The following is a 24,110-nucleotide window of genomic DNA, read 5'->3' on the forward strand; positions in this document are numbered from 1 at the left end:
ATATCGAAATGTAATAAATAGTATATTTAATAAATATAAAAATATATACAGAAATAAATAGAATAAGACATTTTGAAAAAGTAAATAGAAGCTGTTTTCACTGGAGGAGGGTCAGTAATCAAAGGACACAATTTAAAATAATTGGCAAAATAAACAGGAGAGGTGGACTTTTGAGGAGAATTCTTTTACACAGTGAGTTGTTGTATTCTGGAATGCTCTGCCTGAAAGTGGAAGCCGATTCAATAGTATCTTTCAAAAGGGAATGGGGTCTCTACTTGAAAAGTGCACTGGGCTATGGGAGAAGAGTAGGGGAGCAGGACTAATTGGATAGCTCTTTCAGAGAGATGGCACAGAGAAGATGGGCAAATGGCCTCCTTCTGTACTGTATGGTTCCATGTTTTCAGCCCCCATCTTGATCTCTCACCCCGCTGAACATTTCATATTGTGGAATGGTACATGCCATAAGGAGGCAATTCAGCCTACACAATTTTGAACATCTTTACCAAATTTATATGTACAAATAGCATTTGTAACATTAAACACATCAAAATGAAAGAATTCGCACGAAAACCATAAAACATAACCATAATATCAATTATTTAATATTAGAAATGACAGCTAAAAGTTTACTCTCCCCTTCCCCATAGGCCTCCATCACGCTGGACTTGATCACACCTTCAGTTGGAGTTTCTTGGGTGTTGGGGGAGTTTCTGCTCTTGAGGAGAACAGTTGTACGTGTGTTGTGTGTGTGTGTTGTGTGGGGGTGTGTTCTGTGGGTGTGTATTCTGTGGGGGTGCGGGTGTGTGTTGTGTAGGGGTGTGTTGTGTGGGGATGTGGATGTGTGTGTGTTGTGTGGGGGTGTGTGTGAGAGAGAGAGTGATGGAGTTGCATCATGGGCATTGTAGGCTGTGTGACTGCAATACCCAGACTGCCCCGCAACAATGTGTGTCATCAGGCAGACAATTGACAACTAACCAACTATGAGGCACAAAAATAAAACAAGTGAAACTGAAGGTGTGATCAAGTCCAGTGTGATGGAGGTCTGTGGGGAAGGGGAGAGTAAACTTTTAGCTGTCATTTCTAATATTAAGTAATTGATATTATGGTTATGCTTTATGATTTTCATGTGAATTCTTTCATTTTATTTATAGTTTAAGCCTCAGCTTCTCAGCTTCAGTAAAGGATCCACAAAAGGACTGTTAGGCCATTTTTGATCTCTTGTTGCTCTTGAAATAACAAGAGCAGGACATGTAAAATGTTGCAATTTAAACTCACCAATATTGTGAAATCTAAAACTTCCTACAAATTTTACATATTCATAAATAGGGGGTTCTTTTAGATCTGAAGTGTGGGATGATCTATATTTTAATGTTGCTGGGGGTGGCCAGGCAGTATTGGGGCATTTATACTTACTTAAAGGACAGAAGACAAAGCCTAGAAGGTGTTGCTGTGGTAAGCTTGGACATTGAAGGTGTTGTGACCGAGTTAGCACTGCTCTAGATCAAAGCCAGTGACCACCTGTACAACGTCTGTATATAGGACATTGGGAGAGACTTCCCTGGTGTATCATGACACCAGCTAGAGCTTCTACAAACTCACTGTGGGATGTAAATGGCATGAAACAAAAATCTTTTATGTCCCTAGTCATGTAAATTACCATCAACTGGACTGATAAACAGCATCCATGGGAGATCTTGTTATACCAATAAGAAAACAAAGCCTCTAGAAAAAACATTCCACAATAAAAAAGGCATCACATTGAGATGTTCGTGGATATTATAGAATTAGATTAGCCAGTCTTGTTTTTAGCAGACTGTCAGCAACAACAAGGAACTTTAATTAAAGTGACATTAATGCAAAAGGGCTGCATTTAGAAATCAGCAGGTTCCTTTTTTCATTCAGTTTAAAATCTGGAGATTTGAAGAATATCTAATAAAGCAATGTGTTCAATGTATTTACCTTTAAAAACTGGGGGATGACGAGGCGCACAGTAGCCACAAGGCAGACTTGTTCCTTTGCTGCAGATCTAAATGACCTTGAAATGGCTGATTCAAAACCATTACAAGAAGACATAGGCACTGGAATGACAATAATGCCTTTTCAGAGCATGAAAAACTGTTTCGCTTCAACTATTACCTACACAGTAAGACCATGATTGTAAAACATTGTACAACGACTGTAAAAGCTGAATTTTTAAAAACTGGATACATCTTTCCAATAATAATGGGCTGAATTTTCCTGGTGATGTGATGGCGGGCTTGGAGGTTTGGGGTAGGTGTGCGGCTAGGGAAGTAGCGGGGAACCACTTCGGGGCGGCTCCCCGTTGCATTCCCGCTGCAGGCGAACTTTCCCGGGGATGGCTGGGATGGGGGTTCGCTGCTCGCTCAATGGAGGCGGGCAGCCAATTTGTTAAGACCCTAGTTAGGGGCGATTTTGTGGCCTCTTTGCCATTTTGCCAGCAGCTGAGTGGCCCCCGCCATGTACAGAGGTAGCAGGCCCGTGGGGGGGGGGGGGTGGTGGTGTCAGAGCCGGAAGTTCCATGCCACTGAAAGGGTGATGCATTTATAAAAGGCCATAGTCATGGCCGAGAACATACCGGTATATTTTCTGTTTTTTTTAATCCCTGATATTGGGCCGGCAACATCGTGAGCCCACCTGCCATCCTTAATAGAATGACGAGCTCGGAGGCAGCCAATTAGGAGGCTGCCTTTGGGAAGATTGCTCCGTGGGTCTTGCTCCACGTATGGGCTCAGGACCCCCCATTTGGTCCTGACATTGGGGTCCTGAAGCCCTCAGCAAAAATTCAGCCCAGTGGTTTATAAAATCTAGGTTGCTCGTGACAAAAAGAGTTTTATTTCAATATCTTATGGTTTCAGGAAAAAACCCACAAGGGGATTGTTAAACCATTTTTGATCTCTAGCTGATCTGGAAACAATAAACAAGAGCAGGACGTGTAAAACATAGCGATTTAAACTCACCAATATTGTGAAATCTAAAGCTTCCTACAAATTTTACATATTCATATGTAGGGGGTTCTTTGGGATCTAACGATCCTCTTGACAGATGACAACAGAACTCGATGTGATTTTGATCTAGAAAAAGGAAGGTAAGCTGCTGTTATAATAGAGGTTACCTCATCAGGTAATAATCTGCGACATATTTACAGAGTAAAGAGTGAATCTGCCCCATCATATTTTCAATCGCTTTAAAAAAATATATATCATACCACGATGAACAATTGTAACTTTAACACAAGGGCTGAATGTTTTCCTATAAACATATTGAAAAGGAATTATTTTCCGAGAGTAATGACTCAATGTCAATAACTTATTCCCAGATATAATCCTCCAGTCTAAGCCTGAAAACAATATTGCATCTTTCATTCATAGCTGTTATTAAGGATTCCTTCTTACTGCCCTGTGGCCTGTGCTATATGGTCTTTCTACAGAATGTTTCTTTTATTAATGGAAAACTTCTGTGGGAATTAAGTCTAAACTGTCTGGGTGGAAAATTTCTTTGCCTTTTGTTCCTGAGACGTTCTAAGGGAAAAGACTCAACTTTGTCATTTTACAGTGCCCTTGCCTAGCGTTGCTGGATGATAACAGCCTCAAAATGGGTCTGGTAGCCTCAACACCCACTATGCCTGTTTGGCACCTTGCAGCTCATCTGCCGAATTTAAATGGAGCCGGAGCCTCAAAATGGTGGAAGTTTATTTGCTGCCGGAATGGGCAGCTGGGCAGCGCGCTCCACCAATAGGTATGCCCAAAGACAAAATTGACCCCCAACCTGTTCCTAGGGGCCACCAATACGGTATTGCAGCATAGTGGTTACATTACTGGACGAATAAGCCGGAGACATGAGTTAAAATCCCACCAGAGAAGCAAGAAAATTTGAATTTGGCTATTTAAGTAAATCTGGAATTAAAAAAAGCTAGTGTCATGCAGACTCCCTCCTGCCAAGAATGAGGTATATTAATTTTGTCATAGGAACATTGATTTTAAACTGTTGCTGGAGTGAAGAGAGGACTTGTTAAAAAATCACCAGACCCTTAGCTGAAAAAAAATTGCATACTAACAGACAGTGCTTGTGGAGACAAAAGGACCATTCCCTGACACATTCAACCCACAATGGATTTTGATCACCAGACATTGAAGGTGTAAGGAAGAACATTCCAGAGACTGCTAAGGTGATACAATCCACAAAAGCCAGGACTGGTTAAACCTGGTCACATGACTGACTGGCTGGTCCAGGGTTCTTTTGAACTAGCTACAGAATTTTTGAATTCAGAAAGACTGTTTGCTCCTGGAGTGATAAGACCTCTCCTGTCTGCTCCCATCTCTTTCTCACAAGCCTCTGGACCCACTGAGGACACATGAACTTCAAGAGAGCAGAGTCTCCTACATCGATCGAGGTTTAAGAAGAATACTGGGCCCCAACAAAAAGCAAGACCTACTTACAATCAAGGACTTTACACCGAGCTTGAAGAACAGTAACCAAAATCATCTTCAGATATTGCCTCAAATGTTTCCACTTTATTTCTTCTGCTCTTTTCTGTCTCTATCTGCATATATGTATCGCATATGCATGCTAGCCTGGGCGCATCGCGTATCCGTAGGTGTTAACTGGATTAGAGGTTAAGTTTAATAAAGTTTAACTTTTTTTCTTTAACCCTAAGAAAACCTGTTTGGCTAGTTTCTTTGCCTTATAATTGGAAGTTAGTGAACAAGGATTCAATAAGGGGGAGCTGAAAAAAACTGTGTGTTTAAAATTAAACCCTGTTATGGTAAGACCAGGTGAAGGCTGAGAGGGAACCCTAGCCCCCTTTCTCACCTGGTCATAACACTAGTCTCAGTGATGGTGACCATGAAACTAATGGATTGTTGTGAAAACCCATCTGGTTCTCTAATGCCCTTTAAGGAAGGAAATCTGCTGTCCTTACCCAGTTCAGCCTCCAGACCCACAGCAATGAGGTTGACAAAAAAAAAATAAAGCTTTTGCATCCTAGCCATCCTATTCTAAATGCCCCCTGAAATTGCCTTGCAAGCCATTCAATTGTGCATCAAGGGTCAGTGCACCCATATCCAATGATTAAAAAAAAACACACAAGGCTACCAATAATTGAGCCTTTTTTGACTGTTTTTTGTTTCTCCCAGGAGATTGCATGGTTTCTGGGGAGGGGGTAGGAAGTGCATAGTCATGATGTTCCAGGAATCATGAGTGTATAGGGCAGGCTGGGTGGATCAGCAGTTCTTTTCCTTTTTTCTTGTCAGCCGCGGCTCAGTTGGTAGCTCTCTGAGTCACAAGATTCCAGGTTCAAGTCCCATTCCAGGGCTTGAGCACAAAAATCAAGATTACTATTCCAGTACAGCACTGAGGAAGTGCTGCACAGTCAGAAGTGGCGTCTTTCAGATGAGACATTAAACCAAGGCCCCATCTACTTGCTTGGGTGGATGTAAAGGATCCCATGGCACTATTTTGAAGAAGAACAGGGGAGTTATCCCCAATGTCCTGACCAATATTTATCCCTCAATCAACAGAACACAAAAAAATCAGATTATCTGGTCATGATCACATTGCTATTTGTGGGAGCTTGCTGTGCACAAGTTGACTGCCCCATTTCCTATAATACAGCAGTGACTAAACTTCAAAAGTATTTCATTGGTCATGAAAAGCAGTATATAAATGCAAGTCTTTATTTCTTTTTTTTCCCTATCCCGTCATTTTTGCCTATTCCTATGTGATCAGTGACGTGATGAAAATAGATGGTGAGCATTATACACAGGACATGGCAAGTAATCTGGAGGAAGGGGGCATTTGATTGTTTGACTGCTGCCAGTTTATAGAGACATGCATCTGATTGCATTCAAATTGGCACTGTGAGGAGGTTTTCAAAAGAGTTCGAGCTGATTGGAGCATGCAGATTTTGAGATGAATCGAATTGCCATTGTAAAAAAAGTCATGATTATTTTATGGGTTTTTGAAGTCCGATGGAATGAAAAGTTATTTCCGTCATTGGAAGTTCTTACAACTGCTGGACTAGTTTTCTTCAGGAGATGATTAGCACAGGTTACAAGCACATAAAAACGATGTTATTGCTTTAACCATCTCAAAACAGTCAAGCTGTACGAAGGCTTCTGAATTGTGTGCTGATCAATACATGTAACTGTGCAGAAAGTCCTTTAATTTCTTTGTCTCCAGGGTCAGGGTGTCAGCAAACTCAGAAGCAATCAACCCATCCCTCAATCATTTTTAACAGTTGTCCAGCCTCGTCATGCCTTTTGAGAAATTTGCCACTATAAATGTAACTGACTGATTGACAGTAAGCCATCGGTATATTCTGTGTACAGCTCACTGGTTTACTGACAGTGTCATTACCATGGTGAGAACATGTTAACACTCTCAGGTCTACCTCAACAGTGTAATTGGGAGACAATTTTTTTTCAACATCACTGATTTCTGCAACAAACCATGTATCAATTCGTGTGACAGCAGCACACTTCTTCACTTATAAAAAGAATCGATGGGATATAATGGCAGTCTGAACGTTACATGTGTCAACCAGGTGTGCTGCCTGCATGGGAACCTGGAGTTAAGATTCACTGCACGCTGTGCAGAGGCAAAATTAAATTATAGGTTTGATTTTCTCCATGAGAACAACTTTACTTCCAGCACAATTTGTGGCTGTATCTTAGTGTCAAATGTGCATAAAAAGAAATTGTATAAGAAAGAAAGACCTTTGCTGAACTCAGGATATTTCAAAGTGCTTAACTTCATTTTGAAGTGTAGTCTCAATTGTAATGTAGGGCATGGAGCAGCACAATTTGTGCATAACAAGATCCCACAAAGAGCAATGTGATAGTAACCAGATAATCTGTTTTAGTGATGTTAGTTGAAGGATAAGTATTGGCCAGGACACCGGGGATAACTTCCCTGCTCTTCAGATAATTTCATGGAATCATTTACGCTCACTTGAGAGAGAGAGAGAGAGATGGGGCTGCAGTTTAACATCTGATCCAAAAAACAGTACCTCTGCCAATGCAGCACTGAAGTGTCTTGTTTGTCTCTGTACTTAGAGGCTGGAATTTTACGCATCCCCTCCATCCTGCCTCGGGAGTGGCTGGGTGGGGCGGGGGGGGGCTGTAAAATTGAGTGGGAGGCAGGGATGCCTTGCCCATTGCCTACCGTCCCTGCTGCTATTTTACCAGCATTGGGGGAGGTCTCAAACAGTCTGCCTGCCCCAGGCCACTTGAGGTCCTTAAGTGGCCAATTAATTGCCACTTAAGGCCCTCCTCACACCACCGCTGGTATTTTACCAGTGACGGACGGGCACTTCAGCACCTGAGGAGACCTCCCAGTAATACCTGGTGGACCCCTTGTGGGCTGATGGCTGGGTGGGGGAGGGAGTGCCCTCTTGTTTGTGCTGCCCCCTCTAACACTATCCCCCTGGCCTGCTCTCCAACCTATCCCCCAACCCTCACTGGGGCCTAGCTGATTGTCTCCGGTGAAGCCTGATTCTCACTTACCTGTTCCCAGGCCGGCATCCTCTGTGACTCCTCTTACTGGGTACAGTGCCAGCAGTGGTCACCGCTCCCAGTGGTGCTGTTGAGAGTGAAAAGCCTCTTTTCAGGCTGAAGGCTCTTGAAGGCGGGACTTCCTGCCTCAAAGGGGCAGAAGCCTGAACCGAGGCCAATTCAGGACCTGGGTCACACAAAATAGCAGCATGGTTTCCAGGCCTAGTGGGGGTGGGCTCACTCCCAGCTTTTTTGGGCAGGGCCACTGCCTCAAAGTTAAATTCTGGCAAATATCTCTGGAGTAGGACTAGAATCTACAACCTTCTGCCTGGGAGACAAGAGTGCTAATACTGAGGCACAACAAAGCTGGAATCACTCTCCCACCTTCAATGATTGTGGCTAGGAGCACACTGATATAGTGGATATTCTTACTAAAATCAGAGTTTATTGACACTGTGTACATGTCATTTTGTAATTGTTCTATGGGGAGGTAAATGATACACAAAAATAGATGCAAATGTGATAAACAAACAAGTCTCTGAGCCAGAAAATAAAAAGCAGGGAGGGCAAAATGGAAAGATTTCCCTTGTTCTACACCTGGGTGAATTGGATTGCTAGGGTGGAGGGAATAGCTGAAAATAGTAAGAAACAGGGCAATCTTCCATCCATTTACTTTAAATATTCGACAGATAAGCACTTGCTGATTTTTCTCCATTCCCTCTGCTCAGGTGATCTCAGATGACTGCTCAGACATAGGTCCAGAAAAATCCATTCCTTTATTTCTTTCTTAGAAATGATTTTTTAGTGGGAAATAAATTAACTTAAGCACCGTATTCTTTCAATTGAATGCCCTTTCATATACCTAAAAGGGAATTGGACATATTCTTGAAATGGAAAAATTTGCAGGGTTATGGGGAAAGAATGGGCGTGGGACTAATTGATTAGGCTGCATTTGCTAACAACGCAACCACTAGGTGGCGCAGAACTGGCACATGCGCAAGTGCAGCCTCATCCACTGAAACGTCACTGTTGCGACGTCTCAGGCAACTGCCAGGATTAAAGGTAGCACTGCTCAATTAATCACAAAAAAACAAATTAAGTCCAAATTCCCTCAATGGTTGCGATTGCCACCTCCATCCCAACCCCAACAGTAACCCGCTCTCTTCTGCCACTGCGCTTCTCTTCACCGCTCCCTTCTGTGCCCGTCTGCTCACCAGTCGCTCCCAGCCTCACCACTACCTTCCCTTAGCCACTTGCTCCCCGCCACTTCTTCGGGCGGCCTGGCAGGGAATGATCGGCCGAGGGGGGAAATGGCGAGGCCTGGAGTGAGCAGCCAGGGTGGGGGGGCGGTGGTGAAGCGGGGTGTGAGCAGCTGAGGAAAGGCCACAGCGAGGCCGGGAGCAACTGGCTGAGGAAAGGCAGCGGTGAGGCGGGGAGCGAGTGGCTGAGGGCAGGCAGTGGCGAGATGGGGAGCGAGTGGCTGAGTGAAGACAGCGGCGAGATGGGGAGCGAGTGGCTGGGGGAAGACACCGGCAAAATGGGGAGCGAGTGGCTGAGTGAAGGCAGTGGCGAGGCGGGGAGTGAGTGGCTGAGGGAAGACAGCGGCGAGATGGGGAGTGAGTGGCTGAGGGAAGACAGCGGCGAGATGGGGAGTGAGTGGCTGAGGGAAGACAGCGGCGAGATGGGGAGCGAGTGGCTGAGGGAAGACAGCGGCGAGATGGGGAGTGAGTGGCTGAGGGCAGGCAGTGGCGAGGCGGGAAGCAAGTGGCTGAGGGAAGACAGCAGCGAGGCAGGAAGCGAGTGGCTGAGGGAAGACAGCGGCGAGATGGGGAGCGAGTGGCTGAGTGAAGGCAGTGGCGAGGCGGGGAGTGAGTGGCTGGGGGAAGACAGCGGCAAAATGGGGAGCGAGTGGCTGAGTGAAGGCAGTGGCGAGGCGGGGAGTGAGTGGCTGAGGGCAGGCAGTGGCGAGGCGGGAAGCAAGTGGCTGAGGGAAGACAGCGGCGAGGCGGGGAGCGAGTGGCTGAGGGAAGACAGCGGCGAGGCGGGGAGCGAGTGGCTGAGTGAAGGCAGCGGCGAGATGGGGAGCGAGTGGCTGAGGGAAGACAGCGGCGAGGCGGGGACCGAGTGGTTGGGGGAAGACGGCGGCGAGGCGGGGAGTGAGTGGCTGAGGGAAGACAGTGGCGATGCTGGGAGCGAGCGGCCCTGTTCCAGCATTTGAGAATGTTTTAGAGCGCATGTGCGTATTAGTCCTGGCAAGCCGGGTGCTAATGTAGGCTGCACATGTGCAGCACCATACTGACAGGAAGAAATCGTTCTGTGCGTCTGCATAGCTGGGAACACGTTGATGATGACCGCGCTTGGCTGCGTTGTCAGAGTCACTTTGAATTGATTAGCTCTTTTAAAGAGCCAGCACAGGTATGATGGGCTGAATGGCCTCCTTCTGTACTGTGCAATTCTATAATACCTGCAAGGAAATGCTGCATTCGGCTGGTTTTGCAACTCTTGTATCTTTATGAAACTTTGTTGTGGCTTTACATTATTTACTGTTGCATTTTTGAGTTTTGCCTTTTGTCTGAAACTCCCAACTGTTAAATGTGTGAAAATAGGCCACCAAGAAGTATGATTCACCCATCAAAACACCAACCGATTCTCAAAAAATAACGATCTTGAAGGTTAGTGGCTGTGCTTGCTCATTCAGGCCCTGTGCAAAACATTTTTCAAGACTTTGATGCATATGGAAATTAGTCACAACTCTGCTTTGTGGGTTGTGGAGTATGAGTGGAACTCAGGGACCACATATAAGAAATTGTAAATTTTCTGCTCGAGTTTCTGGGAGTGGAGTTTGAACCCATAGCCTTCTGACTCAGAGGCAAGTGTACTACTCACTGAGCAAAGGCTAGCGGCTGTAACCTACATGTACATCACAATCCAGCCAACTGGGATTACACACAACCTGTGTCCTTGCTCAGGCTACCAGGCTTTTTCACTGACTCTCAACAGTTGTTGCTTCAGATGACAACGTACGCACATCACCTCTAAATCCTTATTAAGCGTGATCCTACCATCGGAATATAGTCACTCTTATTCGTGCTGATTTACAGGAAAAGCTTGCAATAGTGTGACACGTCAGCTGTGACTCAGTGGTAGCACTCTTGAGTCACAAGGTTATGCGTTCAAATTGACTTGACCACAAAATCTAGTCTGACACTTCCAGTGCAGTACTGAGGGCATGCTGCAATGTCATAGATGCCATCTTTCAGATCAGACATTAAACTGAGGCCCTGTCTTCCCTCTTAGGTGAATGTAAAAGATCCCATAGCACTATTTCAAAGAGAGGAGGAGTCTACCCTAGTGTTCTGGCCAGTATTACTCTTGCAACCAACATCACTAAAACAGATTATCTGGTCATTATCACATTGCTGTTTGTGGGAGCTTGCTGTGTGCAAATTCGCTGCCGTGTTTCCTACGTTACAACAGTGACTATACTTCAAAAGAAAAGTACTTCATTGGTTTTTAAAGCACTTTGGGAGGTCCCGAGGTTGTGAAAGGCACTATATAAATGCAAGTCATTTTTTTTTTCTTTTACCTATCTCAGACTCTCTTTATTCCTTGTTTTCTAGTTTAATCTCGCCCATCAAACTTGGGCCCTTCCATGGCTAAAGCAATGGACCTCTCTACGGTTACTATCCCTAGCTGAGGAGAAGCAAGGGATCACTTTTACTCTCCTTATATGTTGTTTCTGGCAATATGGCTCAGAGCTGCTAAATCTCACCAATTGAGGAAAACTTTGGTTTGAATTTAAGGCGGGGTTCCAAACTCTCTCACTCCTATAAGCTGTCCAACTCTCTATTACCAAACTTGCTGGACAGTCTCATTTTTTTTCAGCCTTGAGAAAATCTTTATAGAACTCAAAATAACAGATCAGGCCTGGGATGATATCTTAAATCCATCTTCTGACATGCTCAGTGAAACTTAATGCTAGTAATGTGACAAAGCAAATAGAAGTAGGGTACGTACTGTTCAAATAATCGCGTGTAACCGTGTCTGTCATTAGCATCTGGTTTGATAGCAGCTTGTATACTTCCGCATGTTCCTGTTCTGGGAGGAAATTCAATATATTTTGGTCCACTAGATCTGACTGGTACAAAAAGAAAAAGATGTTAAGTTTTTACTGAAAGCTGTTCTCTCTTTTTCTTGTCTACATAACTATTCACCTCCCTGTCCTTGTCTAATTACAGAAAAATATCCCATGCACTCTGATGACAGGGGCTGCTAAATAGAATCTCCAGTCTGGACAATTCCTTCTAACAGCTCAGTTGAAAGAAGATCCACCCCTTTACATATAGTGATATGAACCAGAGGTGTTCGTTAATTACCTCTGTGTCACCTATTTTCCTGCACGCGCAAGCAAGAAAACAGACAACTGTGAACAGCACTGTGTCATCAGATGTGGAACATAGGAGCAGGAATAGGTCATTTAGCCCCTCGAGCCTCTTCTGCCATTTAAGTAAATCATGGCTGATCTGTACCTCAACTTCATTTTCCTGCCTTTGCTTTACATCTCTAGCTGCCCTTATCTATTACAAATTTATTTATCTCAGTCTTAAAAGATTGACTAGTCCCTGAGTGTCCACAGACTTTCGAGGGAGAGTTCCAGATTTCTGCTATTCTTAAACTAAAAAACTGCTTCTTGTTTTCACTCCTAAGTAGCCAATCTGTAATTTTAAGATGATGGCTCTTAGCTCTGGATTCCCCCAATAGAAGAAATAATTTCTCTGTACCTACCCTTTGAATCCCCTTTATGATTTTAGGCATCTCGATTAGATTACCCTTCAATCTTTGAAACTCAATGGAATAAAAGCCAGGTTTATGTATCCTAGCCTCATAATTTAACCCTTAAAGTCCCAGTATCATTCTGGTGAATCCTTGCTGCACTCCTTTCAAGGCCAATGCCTCTTTCCTGAGGTTTGGCGCCCAACATTGTTAGAGTCTGACCATGATTAACCCTGAGCACTGCTATGATCATTGTCAGCTTCTGCACTTAGCCCACATTGGGTCTATACTTGGTGTGACGATATTTAATTTTTGGTGCCCATGAAACAACTTAAATTGGCTCAGTTTTCTCAGACAGCATGTTCGCAAGCTAAATGATCATATGCCTAAATCAGGAGAAACTTGAATTATTCAGGATACTGTGATGGGGGTGCGAGGTAGTCTCAGTTTCCATGAAAGGTGAGCTAGATGGGCTAAATAGTCTCCTTCATCTGCTCTTAATGGGGATCTTGTGAAAACTGAGGGAGACAGTGGGTCTCATGTCATGAAACAGCTCCAATCTTTGTGGCTGCTTATTAAGATTGACAAAAGTAATTCAGAGAAAGTTTACCAGACTGAATGGGCGGGATGTCTTATGAGGAAAGATTGGACAGGCTAGGCTTGTATCCGCTGGAATTTAGAAGAGTACAAAGCGACTTGATTGAAACACATAAGATCCTGAGGGGTCTTGACAGGGTGGATGTGGAAAGGATATTTCCTCTTCTGGGAGAATCTAGAACTAGGGGTCACTGTTTAAAAATAAGGGGTCACCCATTTAAGACAGAGATGAGGAGAAATTTTTTCTCTCAGAGGGTCGTGAGTCTTTGGAACTCTCCTCCTCAAAAGCAGAGCCTTTGAATATTTTTAAGGCAGAGGTAGATAGATTTTTGATAAGAAAGGGGGTGAAAGGTTAATGAGGGTTGGCGGGAATGTGGAGTTGCGGTTACAATCAGATCAGCCATGATCTTGTTGAATGGTGGAGCAGGCTCGAGGGGCTGAGTGACCTACTCTTGCTCCTAGTTTGTATGTTGGTATGTTTGCATCTCTCTGCGCGGGAATACATACGCACACGTGGAGATGCACATGTGGACACACACATATACACACACATACATGCAAATACACATGCATATGCAACACTCAATTACTAAAATGTCACTTCTCTTCTCTAGTTCAAAGGCATAAGTCCAAACTTGGTGAAATTCTAAGCTTGTACTCTGCTGGTAAGGGGGAAAGAAACTGTTCTTCAATCTAGTAAATTTTGAATTTGGCTCATTTTTATTACACTGTGTAAGTTTCAAAAAAAATTTCAATTCAATATTTCAGTGGTTATTGTACTTGGCAAGATAACCATCATGTAATGAGGTTACTGAGAACACTTATTATTACTTCCACTTCAGCTACATTGACTGGATGTTCAAAAGGAAGCACAGACCTTAGCTTCTCAACAAACAGCTTGAGAAACTGTTAGACAAACAATGCACATTACTGCATGCTGACCCTTCAGGAATTAATTTTTTTAGCTGATGTATCATTGAAGGATTATTATATCATTGTGGGTATTACAGCCACGTGGTGCACCAGATTTGCACATGACAGTCCTTTAGGAGAGTTTCCTTGTAGCAACAGAGTGTAGGAGCTATATTAACATTATTATAGTTTTATTCCCAATTGTTCCCTTGTCACATTGGGACACTTTGGTAAACACCAAATTCTACATGCCCGAGCTTAGAAGGTGACCCCTTGGGACGTTTTACTATGCTAAAGGCGCTACACAAATGCATAATATTGTTGTTGAGTGTCAGGAGCTATTTGAACTTGGAATTGTCACAGCTGAGCCTCTTCTTGATTTCACCCAATATCCACTTTCAAACAGGAATCAAAAGGCCCTTTGTACCTGCACTGGCTCTTTGAAGGAGCTATCCAATTAGTCCCAGTCCCCCATTATTTCCCCATTGCCCTGCAAAAATTTCCTTTTCAAATATATGTCCAATTCCCTTTGGAAAGTTCTTATTGAACCCGCTTCCACCAGCCTTTCAGACGGTGCATTCCAGATCATGCCAGCATTATTTTTCCCCTCATTAGTTCAGGTATGCAAAGGGCAATTGTAGCACTCCATCACTGCCCTGTCATAGAACAGTTAACTCAGCATAGACTAGGGAGTGAACATGTGATTTATTCAAGATTCCATCGCTCAATGCCTCACTGAGTCATGCATTTAGTCATAGAACTGTGATTTCATGGCATCGTATTAAAGTTTTAATAATCAAATGAGTTAATTGATGAACTGGCACAGTTAATGTTGCAATGATTAATTTCTTTCAAGAGGAGCTGGTTGGGCATGTGGTTAAGAATGGAACTGAAGGTTAGAAGGATTGGATGCAGATGACGAACTCAGCTGCAACATGCTCTGCCATCTCTGCTCAGCAACAGGTCAGAGTTAAATATTGAAGATTGTTCTGGACTTTGCACTCGACTACCAGAGAGATCAGAGAGAAATCCACAGGGATCAATTAAGTTGGCAAGAGTCCATGACAGTAGAATTGGGCAAATCACTTGACCTATACAGACTGCAAAGCACGAATTATTTTATGCTGGCTCCACGTTTCCTTATTTAACCTTCTGTTCTAAGTTGCGAGAAGTGCAATTAAATTATTGGGAGTTTTCTATAACCCCCCAATAGCAACAGAGACACGGAGGAACAGATTGGGAGGCAGATTTTGGAAAGGTGCAGATGTAACAGGGTTGTTGTCATGGGTGACTTCAACTTCCCTAATATAGATTGGAACCTCCTTAGTGCAAATAGTTTGGATGGAGCAGTTTTTGTCAGGTGTGTCCAGGAAGGTTTCCTGACTCAATATGTAGATAGGCCGACTAGAGGGGAGGCTATGTTGGATTTGGTGCTTGGCAACGAACCAGGCCAGGTGGCAGATCTCTCGGTGGGAGAGCATTTCGGTGATAGTGATCACAACTCCCTGACCTTTACTATAGTCATGGAGAGGGACAGGAGCAGACAAGATGGGAAAATATTTAATTGGGGGAGGGGGAGTTACAATGCTATTAGGCAGGAACTGGGGAGCATAAATTGGGAACAGATGTTCTCAGGGAAATGCACGACAGAAATGTGGAGGTTGTTTAGGGAGCACTTGCTGCGACTGCTGGATAGGTTTGTCCCGATGAGGCAAGGAAGGGATGGTAGGGTGAAGGAACCTTGGATGACAAGAGATGTGGAACAGCTAGTCAAGAGGAAGAAGGAAGCTTACTTAAGGTTGAGGAAGCAAGGATCAGACAGGGCTCTAGAGGGTTACAAGGTAGCCAGGAAGGAACTGAAGAATGGACTTAGGAGAGCTAGAAGGGGACATGAAAAAGTCTTGGCGGGTAGGATTAAGGAAAATCCCAAGGCTTTCTACACTTATGTGAGGAACAAGAGGATGGCCAGAGTGAGGGTAGGGCCTATCAGGGATAGTGGAGGGAACTTGTGCCTGGAGTCGGAGGAGGTAGGGGAGGTCCTTAATGAATACTTTGCTTCAGTATTCACTAGTGAGAGGGACCTGGTCGTTTGTGAGGACAGCGTGGAACAGGCTGATATGCTCGAACAGGTTGAAGTTAACAGGGAGGATGTGCTGGAAATTTTGAAAGACATGAGGACAGATAAGTCCCCGGGGCCAGACGGGATATACCCAAGGATATTAAGGGAAGCGATGGAAGAGATTGCCGCGCCTTTGGCGATGATCTTTGCGTCCTCACTGTCCATTGGAGTAGTACCGGATGATTGGAGGGTGGCAAATGTTATTCCCTTGTTCAAGAAAGGGAATAGGGATAACCCTGGGAATTATAGACCAGTCAGTCTTACGTCGGTAGTGGGCAAATTATTGGAGAGGATTCTGAGAGACAGGATTTATGATTATTTGGAAAAGCATAGTTTGATTAGAGACAGTCAGCATGGCTTTGTGAGGGGCAGGTCATGCCTCACAAGCCTTATTGAATTCTTTGAAGATGTGACAAAACACATTGATGAAGGAAGAGCAGTGGATGAGGTGTATATGGATTTTAGCAAGGCGTTTGATAAGGTTCCCCATGGTAGGCTCATTCAGAAAGTAAGGAGGCATGAGATACAGGGAAAGTTGGCTGTCTGGATATAGAATTGGCTGGCCCATAGAAGACAGAGGGTGGTAGTAGATGGAAAGTATTCAGCCTGGAGCTCGGTGACCAGTGGTGTTCCGCAGGGATCTGTTCTGGGACCTCTGCTCTTTGTGATTTTTATAAATGACTTGGATGAGGAAGTGGAAGGCTGGCTTAGCAAGTTTGCCAATGACACGAAGGTTGCTGGAGTTGTGGATAGTGTGGAAGGCTGTTGTAGGTTGCAACGGGACATTGACAGGATGCAGAGCTGGGCTGAGAAGTGGCAGATGGAGTTCAACCTGGAAAAGTGTGAAGTGATTCATTTTGGAAGGTCGAATTTGAATGCAGAATACAGGCTTAAAGACAGGATTCTTGGTAGTGTGGAGGAACAGAGGGATCTTGGGGTCCATGTCCATAGATCGCTTAAAGTTGCCATCCAAGTTGATAGGGTTGTTAAGAAAGCGTATGGTGTGTTGGCTTTCATTAACAGGGGGATTGAGTTTAAGAGCCGCGAGGTTATGCTGCCGCTCTATAAAGCCCTGGTTACACCACACTTGGAATATTGTGTTCAGTTCTGGTCGCCTCATTATAGGAAGGATGTGGAAGCTTTAGAGAGGGTGCAGAGGAGATTTACCAGGATGCTGACTGGACTGGAGGGCATGTCTTACGAAGAAAGGTTGAGGGTGCTAGGGCTTTTCTCATTGGAACGAAGAAGGATGAGAGGTGACTTGATAGAGAGGTACAAGATAATGAGTGGCATAGATAGAGTGGATAGCCAGAGACTTTTTCCCAGGGCGGAAAGGACTATCACCAGGGGGCATAATTTTAAGGTGATTGGAGGAAGGTTTCGGGGAAATGTCAGAGGTAGGTTCTTTACACAGAGAGTGGTGGGTGCGTGGAATGCACTGCCAGCGGTGGTAGTAGAAGCAGATACATTAGGGACATTTAAGCGACTCTTGGATAGGTACATGGATGATAGTCGAATGAAGGGTATGTAGGTAGTTTGATCTTAGAGTAGGTTAAAGGTTCGGCACAACATCGTGGGCCGAAGGGCCTGTACTGTGCTGTACTGTTCTATGTTCTATGTTCTAAATCTGGCCAAATTACATAGAAAATATAGCACAGAAACAGACCAACTGGACTATGCTGGTGTTTATGGTCCACATGAGTCTCTTCCCACGCTACTTCATTCAACCCTACAAACAAAGCCTTCTAGATGCTCTATTTAATGATTGGAAGTGAATATGAGGGAGGTAAATGTTGACTCCCTGGTTTTCACTACTTTTGCAACCTGATTTTGGCTCATTTGAATGTAGGTTCCTTGCTTGCTCTCTTCCATCTGTTTTCAGGGCACACATTGAGGTGTTAGATTACACAATCGACACTCTAGCAACTATATTAGTAGGTTTTTAGCTGTTGTTCAGGTTATTATTCTTTTACTGAGTCCACTTGAGTAGACCATGCAGTGGTCTATGGAGCAGTGAATGCGATAAAGTCCACTATCTGCATCATTATTCTTTTTATTGACTTGGGAATGAATACAATTGCTGGAATTGTGCGTCCTGCCTGCCTCATCCTTCAGGCTCATTCCCATCTGGAAAGCTGTCTTCTTCAGCGCTCAGGGATTCCCAACTCATCAACCATTACTCTATGTTATTGATGAGCCGTGAGCATTTTATTAATAACCTGACCGACACCTTATGGTGGCTCTCTGTTTTCTTGACGATCTGCTGGGATGCTGTTTGACAAGTAGTAGAAAGCCTTCGGCATCCAGCTTGAATACCCACTCACTATCTAAGAGTCTGTACAGTCAGTGTCTCAGCTTAGTCAACTGTAGAGCTATGGTCATGTGCTCACCCACCATCTGTACCTCCAAATCATCAGCAGAAAGCTGCAAAATTTTTATTCTCTACCTCCCTTTCCTCATTACTGATTGCAGAGACCGAAGACAATTTTAATGCCTCGTTGCCACCCCATGACCAATTTATTCACTGGCAGTATTGATGCCTTTATCTAGTTGTCATAGCATTGTACAGCCAAGATCAGATTGTTTGAGACAGCTGAGTGATAGGTAAGTGATATCACCAGTCTCCTTTTAACTCGTCAGGATTATAGGTTTGGTTAGTAAATTAGCAATTTCCTATTCATGTACACTGAAAGGCCCTTACATTGACTACAGGCCTCAGCTTCCCTTTCATTCTGAGTTGTACTTGTTAGGATGTGAAGTGATAAGAAAGGTTAGATTAATCTTTTGTAACTTCTAATCTGCAAATTAGATGTCCATTTGTTTGGTGTAGCTACATCTCAAATGGAATGAAACTGAGGGTTAAACCAGTGTTTATACATCAGCAATTTACCACAGCATTTAAGATCATAGAATTACTACATCATGAATTTCTTATCAAACTTAACTTAGCAGAAAAGATATGGAAGGCCTTAATTTATTTCAGTCCAATACTAATAACGCTGCACTAATATTTACAAATAGTGACTAATAAAGTATATTGTACACTGTAGGTGGAATTTCCAGGCGATTTATGATCTTTGCTCAGATTTATGATCTTTGCTCAAGCCTGCAGCAGTAATTGTGGAGAGACAACCAAAAATACACAATATTTTTCAAAGCTGAGAGATTTTTGAGTAAGAACGCAAGGTAGAAATGTTCGATGGAATGGTTACAGGTCACAATTAAGAAAACTGTAAGTGATCTGCTTTGACTTTCAATCTGGGGTGCACAACAGAAAATTCTCAATGCGGGAATAACCTCCACCTTGCCTGTAGCTGCTCAGTGGTTCCTATCTACATTTACAGAATAAAGCAATATAACACCACATTTACAGTAGAAAGCAGCAGGTCGAAATCAATCTGCTTTCTCATTTGTCTCGTGTGACCCTGTAGGTTCTCACTTGTCCAATCCATGCAAAATTGCAAGCGCAAAGGGAGAAAATGTCATCGAATAATTCTGCAGTATACTTACCGGTAAATGCCCAAGCAATGAAGAAACACTGTCGGAGATATAAATAATGTTTCCATCAGCACTAAGTGCTATGAGAAACCCATCTAAAGCCTAAAAGAAAAGAAAAAGAAAACACAGCCATCAATACTCCACTCAAGTGAAATATATATTTCTATCTGCTTTTGAACAAGGAACCCTTGGCAAGTGAGGCGAATGTGACAACACTAAGCTACAAACACCAGTAAAGTCTGGATGGATGAACATCACAACAAAAAGAAACAGGCCAGTTAACTTTGGTTTCTGTGCTGATGTGATAACTTATATTTGGTCAACCGAGTGTATGACATACATAGAAGCTTATCATCAATTTTCAGAATCTCCAAACCAAGCTACTGAAAGATATACATATACAGAACATCTATTTCCCATATGGGACACACATTTTCTCATTCTATAGCAACAATCCTGCTTATCAAAGTCCAGTGAGATTAGGCGCAGTTTGGCAGAGCCAAAGGTTTGGGAGTCTAAAGTGCATGCAGGGATGTTGCTGCAGCTTAACCAGCTAAAACCATGTAGTTCACCAGAACACTTGTAAGCTTCCTGCTGTTTGTCCAGCTAGGAATAGCTTACCCGTTCGGGTGTTGGCACACATGGTTATCTGGAGGCGAGTGGTAGAAGAATCCCAACCCTCAGTGACAGGTCTTCCCCTACAGGTTCCATTAATGAACCAGGTTCTGGTCAATCACCAACAGTACCCCAAAATACTATGGACTTGCCCAGTTCAGATACTAAATGATCAAGGTTACCAATGAGTTGTGACTTGGTTCCAATCTTCAACATATTAACAGGTGTATCATCTTGGACCCATGCTGTGCTTAAATGCACTCGTATTTAAGTGTGTACGTGTTTAGATGTGCATGTGTGTAAGTGTGCATGTGTGTAAATATGAACGTGTTTCAGTGTGTATACACAGAGCTCCACTTTGCCTAAGTGTGGAACTGTGCATTGCTGGAAGTATAACTCGGTGTGATCAGTTCTCACTGTACCTGAGCAGATACTGTTGGCAGCCACAGCTACTTACAGCATGAAGAAAAATGTAACTGATCTGTGCATCTGTGCACATGTACAATAAAATTGATCACATTTAACAACATTCAAATCAATGTTTTTGTTTATGTAATTCCTAACCATATTAATGTTACTAAAATTGCTGAGGCAGTTGTATTTATTTTGTGTGTGGCAATGCCGGAATTCTGGAGGCAGCAAAGTGTAGAAGCAGTCGTTCCAAACCAAGGATTCAAAGGAAAACCGCATTATGTTCTATTATTTATTTCACACTTATCCTTACTTAATGCTCCCAACTGAAGTAATTTAATGGTAAGAGGACCTTTGCAGCTGAAACTTTAATGTCACCTTAACTGTTTGGTTTGGTCCACAGAGGAAAATGTTCAATTTTCTAGGGCTGATGCTCAACATTTAACAGATCTGCATAATACCAAAACTTTACTAATTTCCCCATGATTAACTTGCAGAGCCAAAACCTAAACATTTTTCTCAACTTTAATGAGTATGACTGCACTTCAAAATTAAATTGTGAATAGAGAAGCACTTTGAAACGTGATGAGAATGTAATAAGGCACAATATAAATGAAAATTTCATTCTATCACTGGATAAAACATACACGGAAGCATTCAATATAGATTTATCATTACAGGAACCTACTGTTTAACGCAGAATCATCTAAAAACCATAGGAATGTGTAAGCTTTTTGTGTGTACTCTGTTGCAAACAGTTTAATATATTTTAAAAAAAATTCTCAGGATGTGGGCATCATTGCCATTTATTGTCCATCCCTCAATGGCTTTGAAAAGGTGGTGGTGGGCCTTCTCCTTGAGCCGCTGCAGTCCATGTGGTGAAGGCACTCCCACAGAGCTGTTAATGGTGACTGCTGCTTTTTACTAAGTCAGGTTTATTCAGGTAAAGAAGGACCCCGCTGGATGACCAAACATTTTTCCACTTAGCTCCCTGTGTTAAGACATAGCTTAGATGAAAGCATTCCATTCATTAACATACATGGGGCTATGGTAGCATAGTGATTATGTTACTGGACGAGTAATCCAGAGATGAAGAGTTCAATTCCCACTATGGCAACAGGGCTAAATTCAATTAACTGAACAAAAAGCTAAAGCTGGGTCCATAGGTGCAGGTGTGCTTTTGAAATGGCTTTTGGATGAGGTGTCAGGCCTCCATGACATCCTACAATTTTAAAAGGTGCGGAGCCAGCAACCTGCATGCCTCCAAATAACTGGCTGTTGAGCTTGTTAAGGGGCTGGAAAGAGACAGAATAAAAACTTCAAAGGTAAGAATGGGAGGGGCGAACAGTCTGGGACACATTAGTGCACAGCGGGGAGCCATTATTCATCACTGCTGCTAGTATAAAGTCTTGAAAGAAAAGGGAAAATCAAACTGAGGTGCTAATGCAGTGACAAAAAGTTTCCATCACTTGAGAAGAGTGGATTAATTACCTGATGAGTGAGTGTTTGGAAGCTTCTTTGGTCCATGAGGCTGATGGCTCTCTACTCTCCTGCCTGCTCCAATCTGCTCAGCAATGGCAATCCCAGTCATGGCTGTCATCTGCCTTTGAGAATCGCCGTCGGGAGCCAATTTTTGCCTCCAGGCAGCGCCCAACACCACTAGTTGGGCACCCAACTTGCCTCCAGACGAACTAGGCCTTTGCATATCAAAATAGCATTGTATCAGTGACGCTGACATGGCATGGGCTCAGAACCCAGAAGTAATCTGGGTGTCGGGTTCCCAACCTGGGACTGAACATCCAGCCCCTAGTATCAGTAATGGTGATCATGAAAGTACTGGGTTATTGTAAAAGCCATCTGGTTCATTAATGCCCTTTAGGGAAGGAAATCTCCTGTCTTTACCCAGCAACGTGGTTGGCTCTTAACTGCTTTCTGAAATGGTCTCAGTTGTAATCACCACCTACTCCAGAGCAGTTAAGGAAGGATAATAAATGCAGGTCTTACCAGTGATGCCCACATCCTCCCGTGAATGAATTTTTAAAAAACCTTCTCAATCCATCCTGTATATCAATGCTGCTTTCCAATATCCAGCGCCATGAAGCATTTGACCTTTGCAATGGAGATTGCTGAATTAGCATGAGTTGTACTGAAGAGATTTTATTTACCTCCAACATCAACTGTGTGAACTCTTCATTACTAAGAAAGGAAGGCTTCCAATCCTGCCTGATTTCACAAGCCTCTGTCTGGGCTGAGAGTTCTGAAAGGGAAAATATGTTTGAAACGCAGTCTGTCTATTGAGTATAACAGATCCGACAGCTGGTTTGAACTATATTTTGCAAGTTAACTATATAACCAACCTGTCGTCAATTATCAAATTAGGCTAACCTTAAGCATCTCAGCTCGGTATGCATAAATCCAGCTGGAAGTTCTGGCTTATGAAGGGTGCCTCTGGTTTATGACTGAATGGCATAAACTCAGCTTTTAAGTATAAGTTAGATAGGCGGTTGAAGAATACTGAAAATAAAGGGATATGGGAATGGGGTAGACGCATGGGATTAGCAATACTGCTTGTGTGGAGGATAAACGTGAACGCAGACTGGTTAGGCCAAACAGCCTGATTTGGAATTCCCATTGTTTTATGCATGAACATAAGAAGTAAGAGCAGGAGTAGACCACACAGCCTCTCGAGCCTACTCCACCATTCAATACGATCATAGCAGATCTTCCACATCAACTTCAGTTTCCTGCCCGATCCCCATGTCCCTTGATTCCTCAATGCCCAAGAATCCACTGACCTCAGTTTTGAATATTGTTACGATCACTTGGTTTCTGGCTTGTATTAATTTTCTAGAAGTAACTTTTAATTTGGGAATTGATTTTTTTAAAGCAAGACAATTTAAAACACCTGCATTGAAAAGCTGGAAACCAAGCCTAGGATGGTTACAACCCAAAGGGTGGCCCATGTTTATTTAGTTAGGCCATATTGTGAAGTGTAAAGACCCTACGCAATGGGAACCCCTCTTAACTTGTTGATGGAGACAATGTGTCTGCAGCTACCTCTGACAAATTATTCATATGATTTCCCAGATCAAAAAGAAGATTTGGAGTTAGAAATAATTAGTTTAAATTGCTATCTCAGACATCCCACGTCTACCACATATAACCTATAGATGATGCAGGCGGTGCCTTTTGGGTTTTTGATCTGTGTGCTTGCAGACAGTCAGTCAGTTGGTTTTTGGAAAAACAAATTAGCTCTTGGAAAGCTGTTGGCTTTTGGAAGTCAGTTGGACTCAGGAGCAAAGAGGCCATCAGGAACCATGGGTGTTTCTGTTTTGAGGCAGGTCCATGCTCAAGCTGGGAAGTACAGATTCAGGAGATGATCCCTACCTCAGAAGACAGTTGAAAAATTAAGGAAATCAAAGTGAATTCCTAAGAACTGTGGTACACTTTGGATTGGTCCTTAGCAGAAGTGAAAAAAACACCAAGATCCTGTGCAGTATAGGAAACTCCTGGGATGAAAGTAAAAGTTAAATGGAAGTGTTCCCTAAGATTTGAAGTTTAAAATATAAATCTCTCAAGTTGCAGGGTTAAGTTAGTATTGTTTGCTTTGTTTAACTCTTGTACAGTAAAGTTTTTGTTTAAAATGTGAAATCTTGTGGCATAATTCTTTCAGT

At 43.2% G+C, this 24,110-nt stretch overlaps 1 protein-coding gene across 1 annotated transcript in view; it reads right to left on the bottom strand.

The window, feature by feature from the left end:
- The window catches only part of npas2 (neuronal PAS domain protein 2), a 192,827-nt gene that overhangs the window by 66,134 nt on the left and 102,583 nt on the right, over nt 1-24,110 (bottom strand). Inside the window, exons 4-8 of the mRNA XM_068047915.1 lie at nt 22,602-22,693; nt 19,423-19,512; nt 11,529-11,649; nt 2,979-3,092; nt 1,960-2,078 (exon numbers count right to left, since the gene is read on the bottom strand). Coding sequence (XP_067904016.1) covers nt 1,960-2,078; nt 2,979-3,092; nt 11,529-11,649; nt 19,423-19,512; nt 22,602-22,693 — 536 coding nt within the window. The remainder of the gene's footprint in view (nt 1-1,959; nt 2,079-2,978; nt 3,093-11,528; nt 11,650-19,422; nt 19,513-22,601; nt 22,694-24,110) is intronic.

This window comes from Heterodontus francisci, chromosome 15, assembly GCF_036365525.1.
Source record: "Heterodontus francisci isolate sHetFra1 chromosome 15, sHetFra1.hap1, whole genome shotgun sequence".
In the NCBI taxonomy this organism is placed as follows: Eukaryota; Metazoa; Chordata; class Chondrichthyes; order Heterodontiformes; family Heterodontidae; genus Heterodontus; species Heterodontus francisci.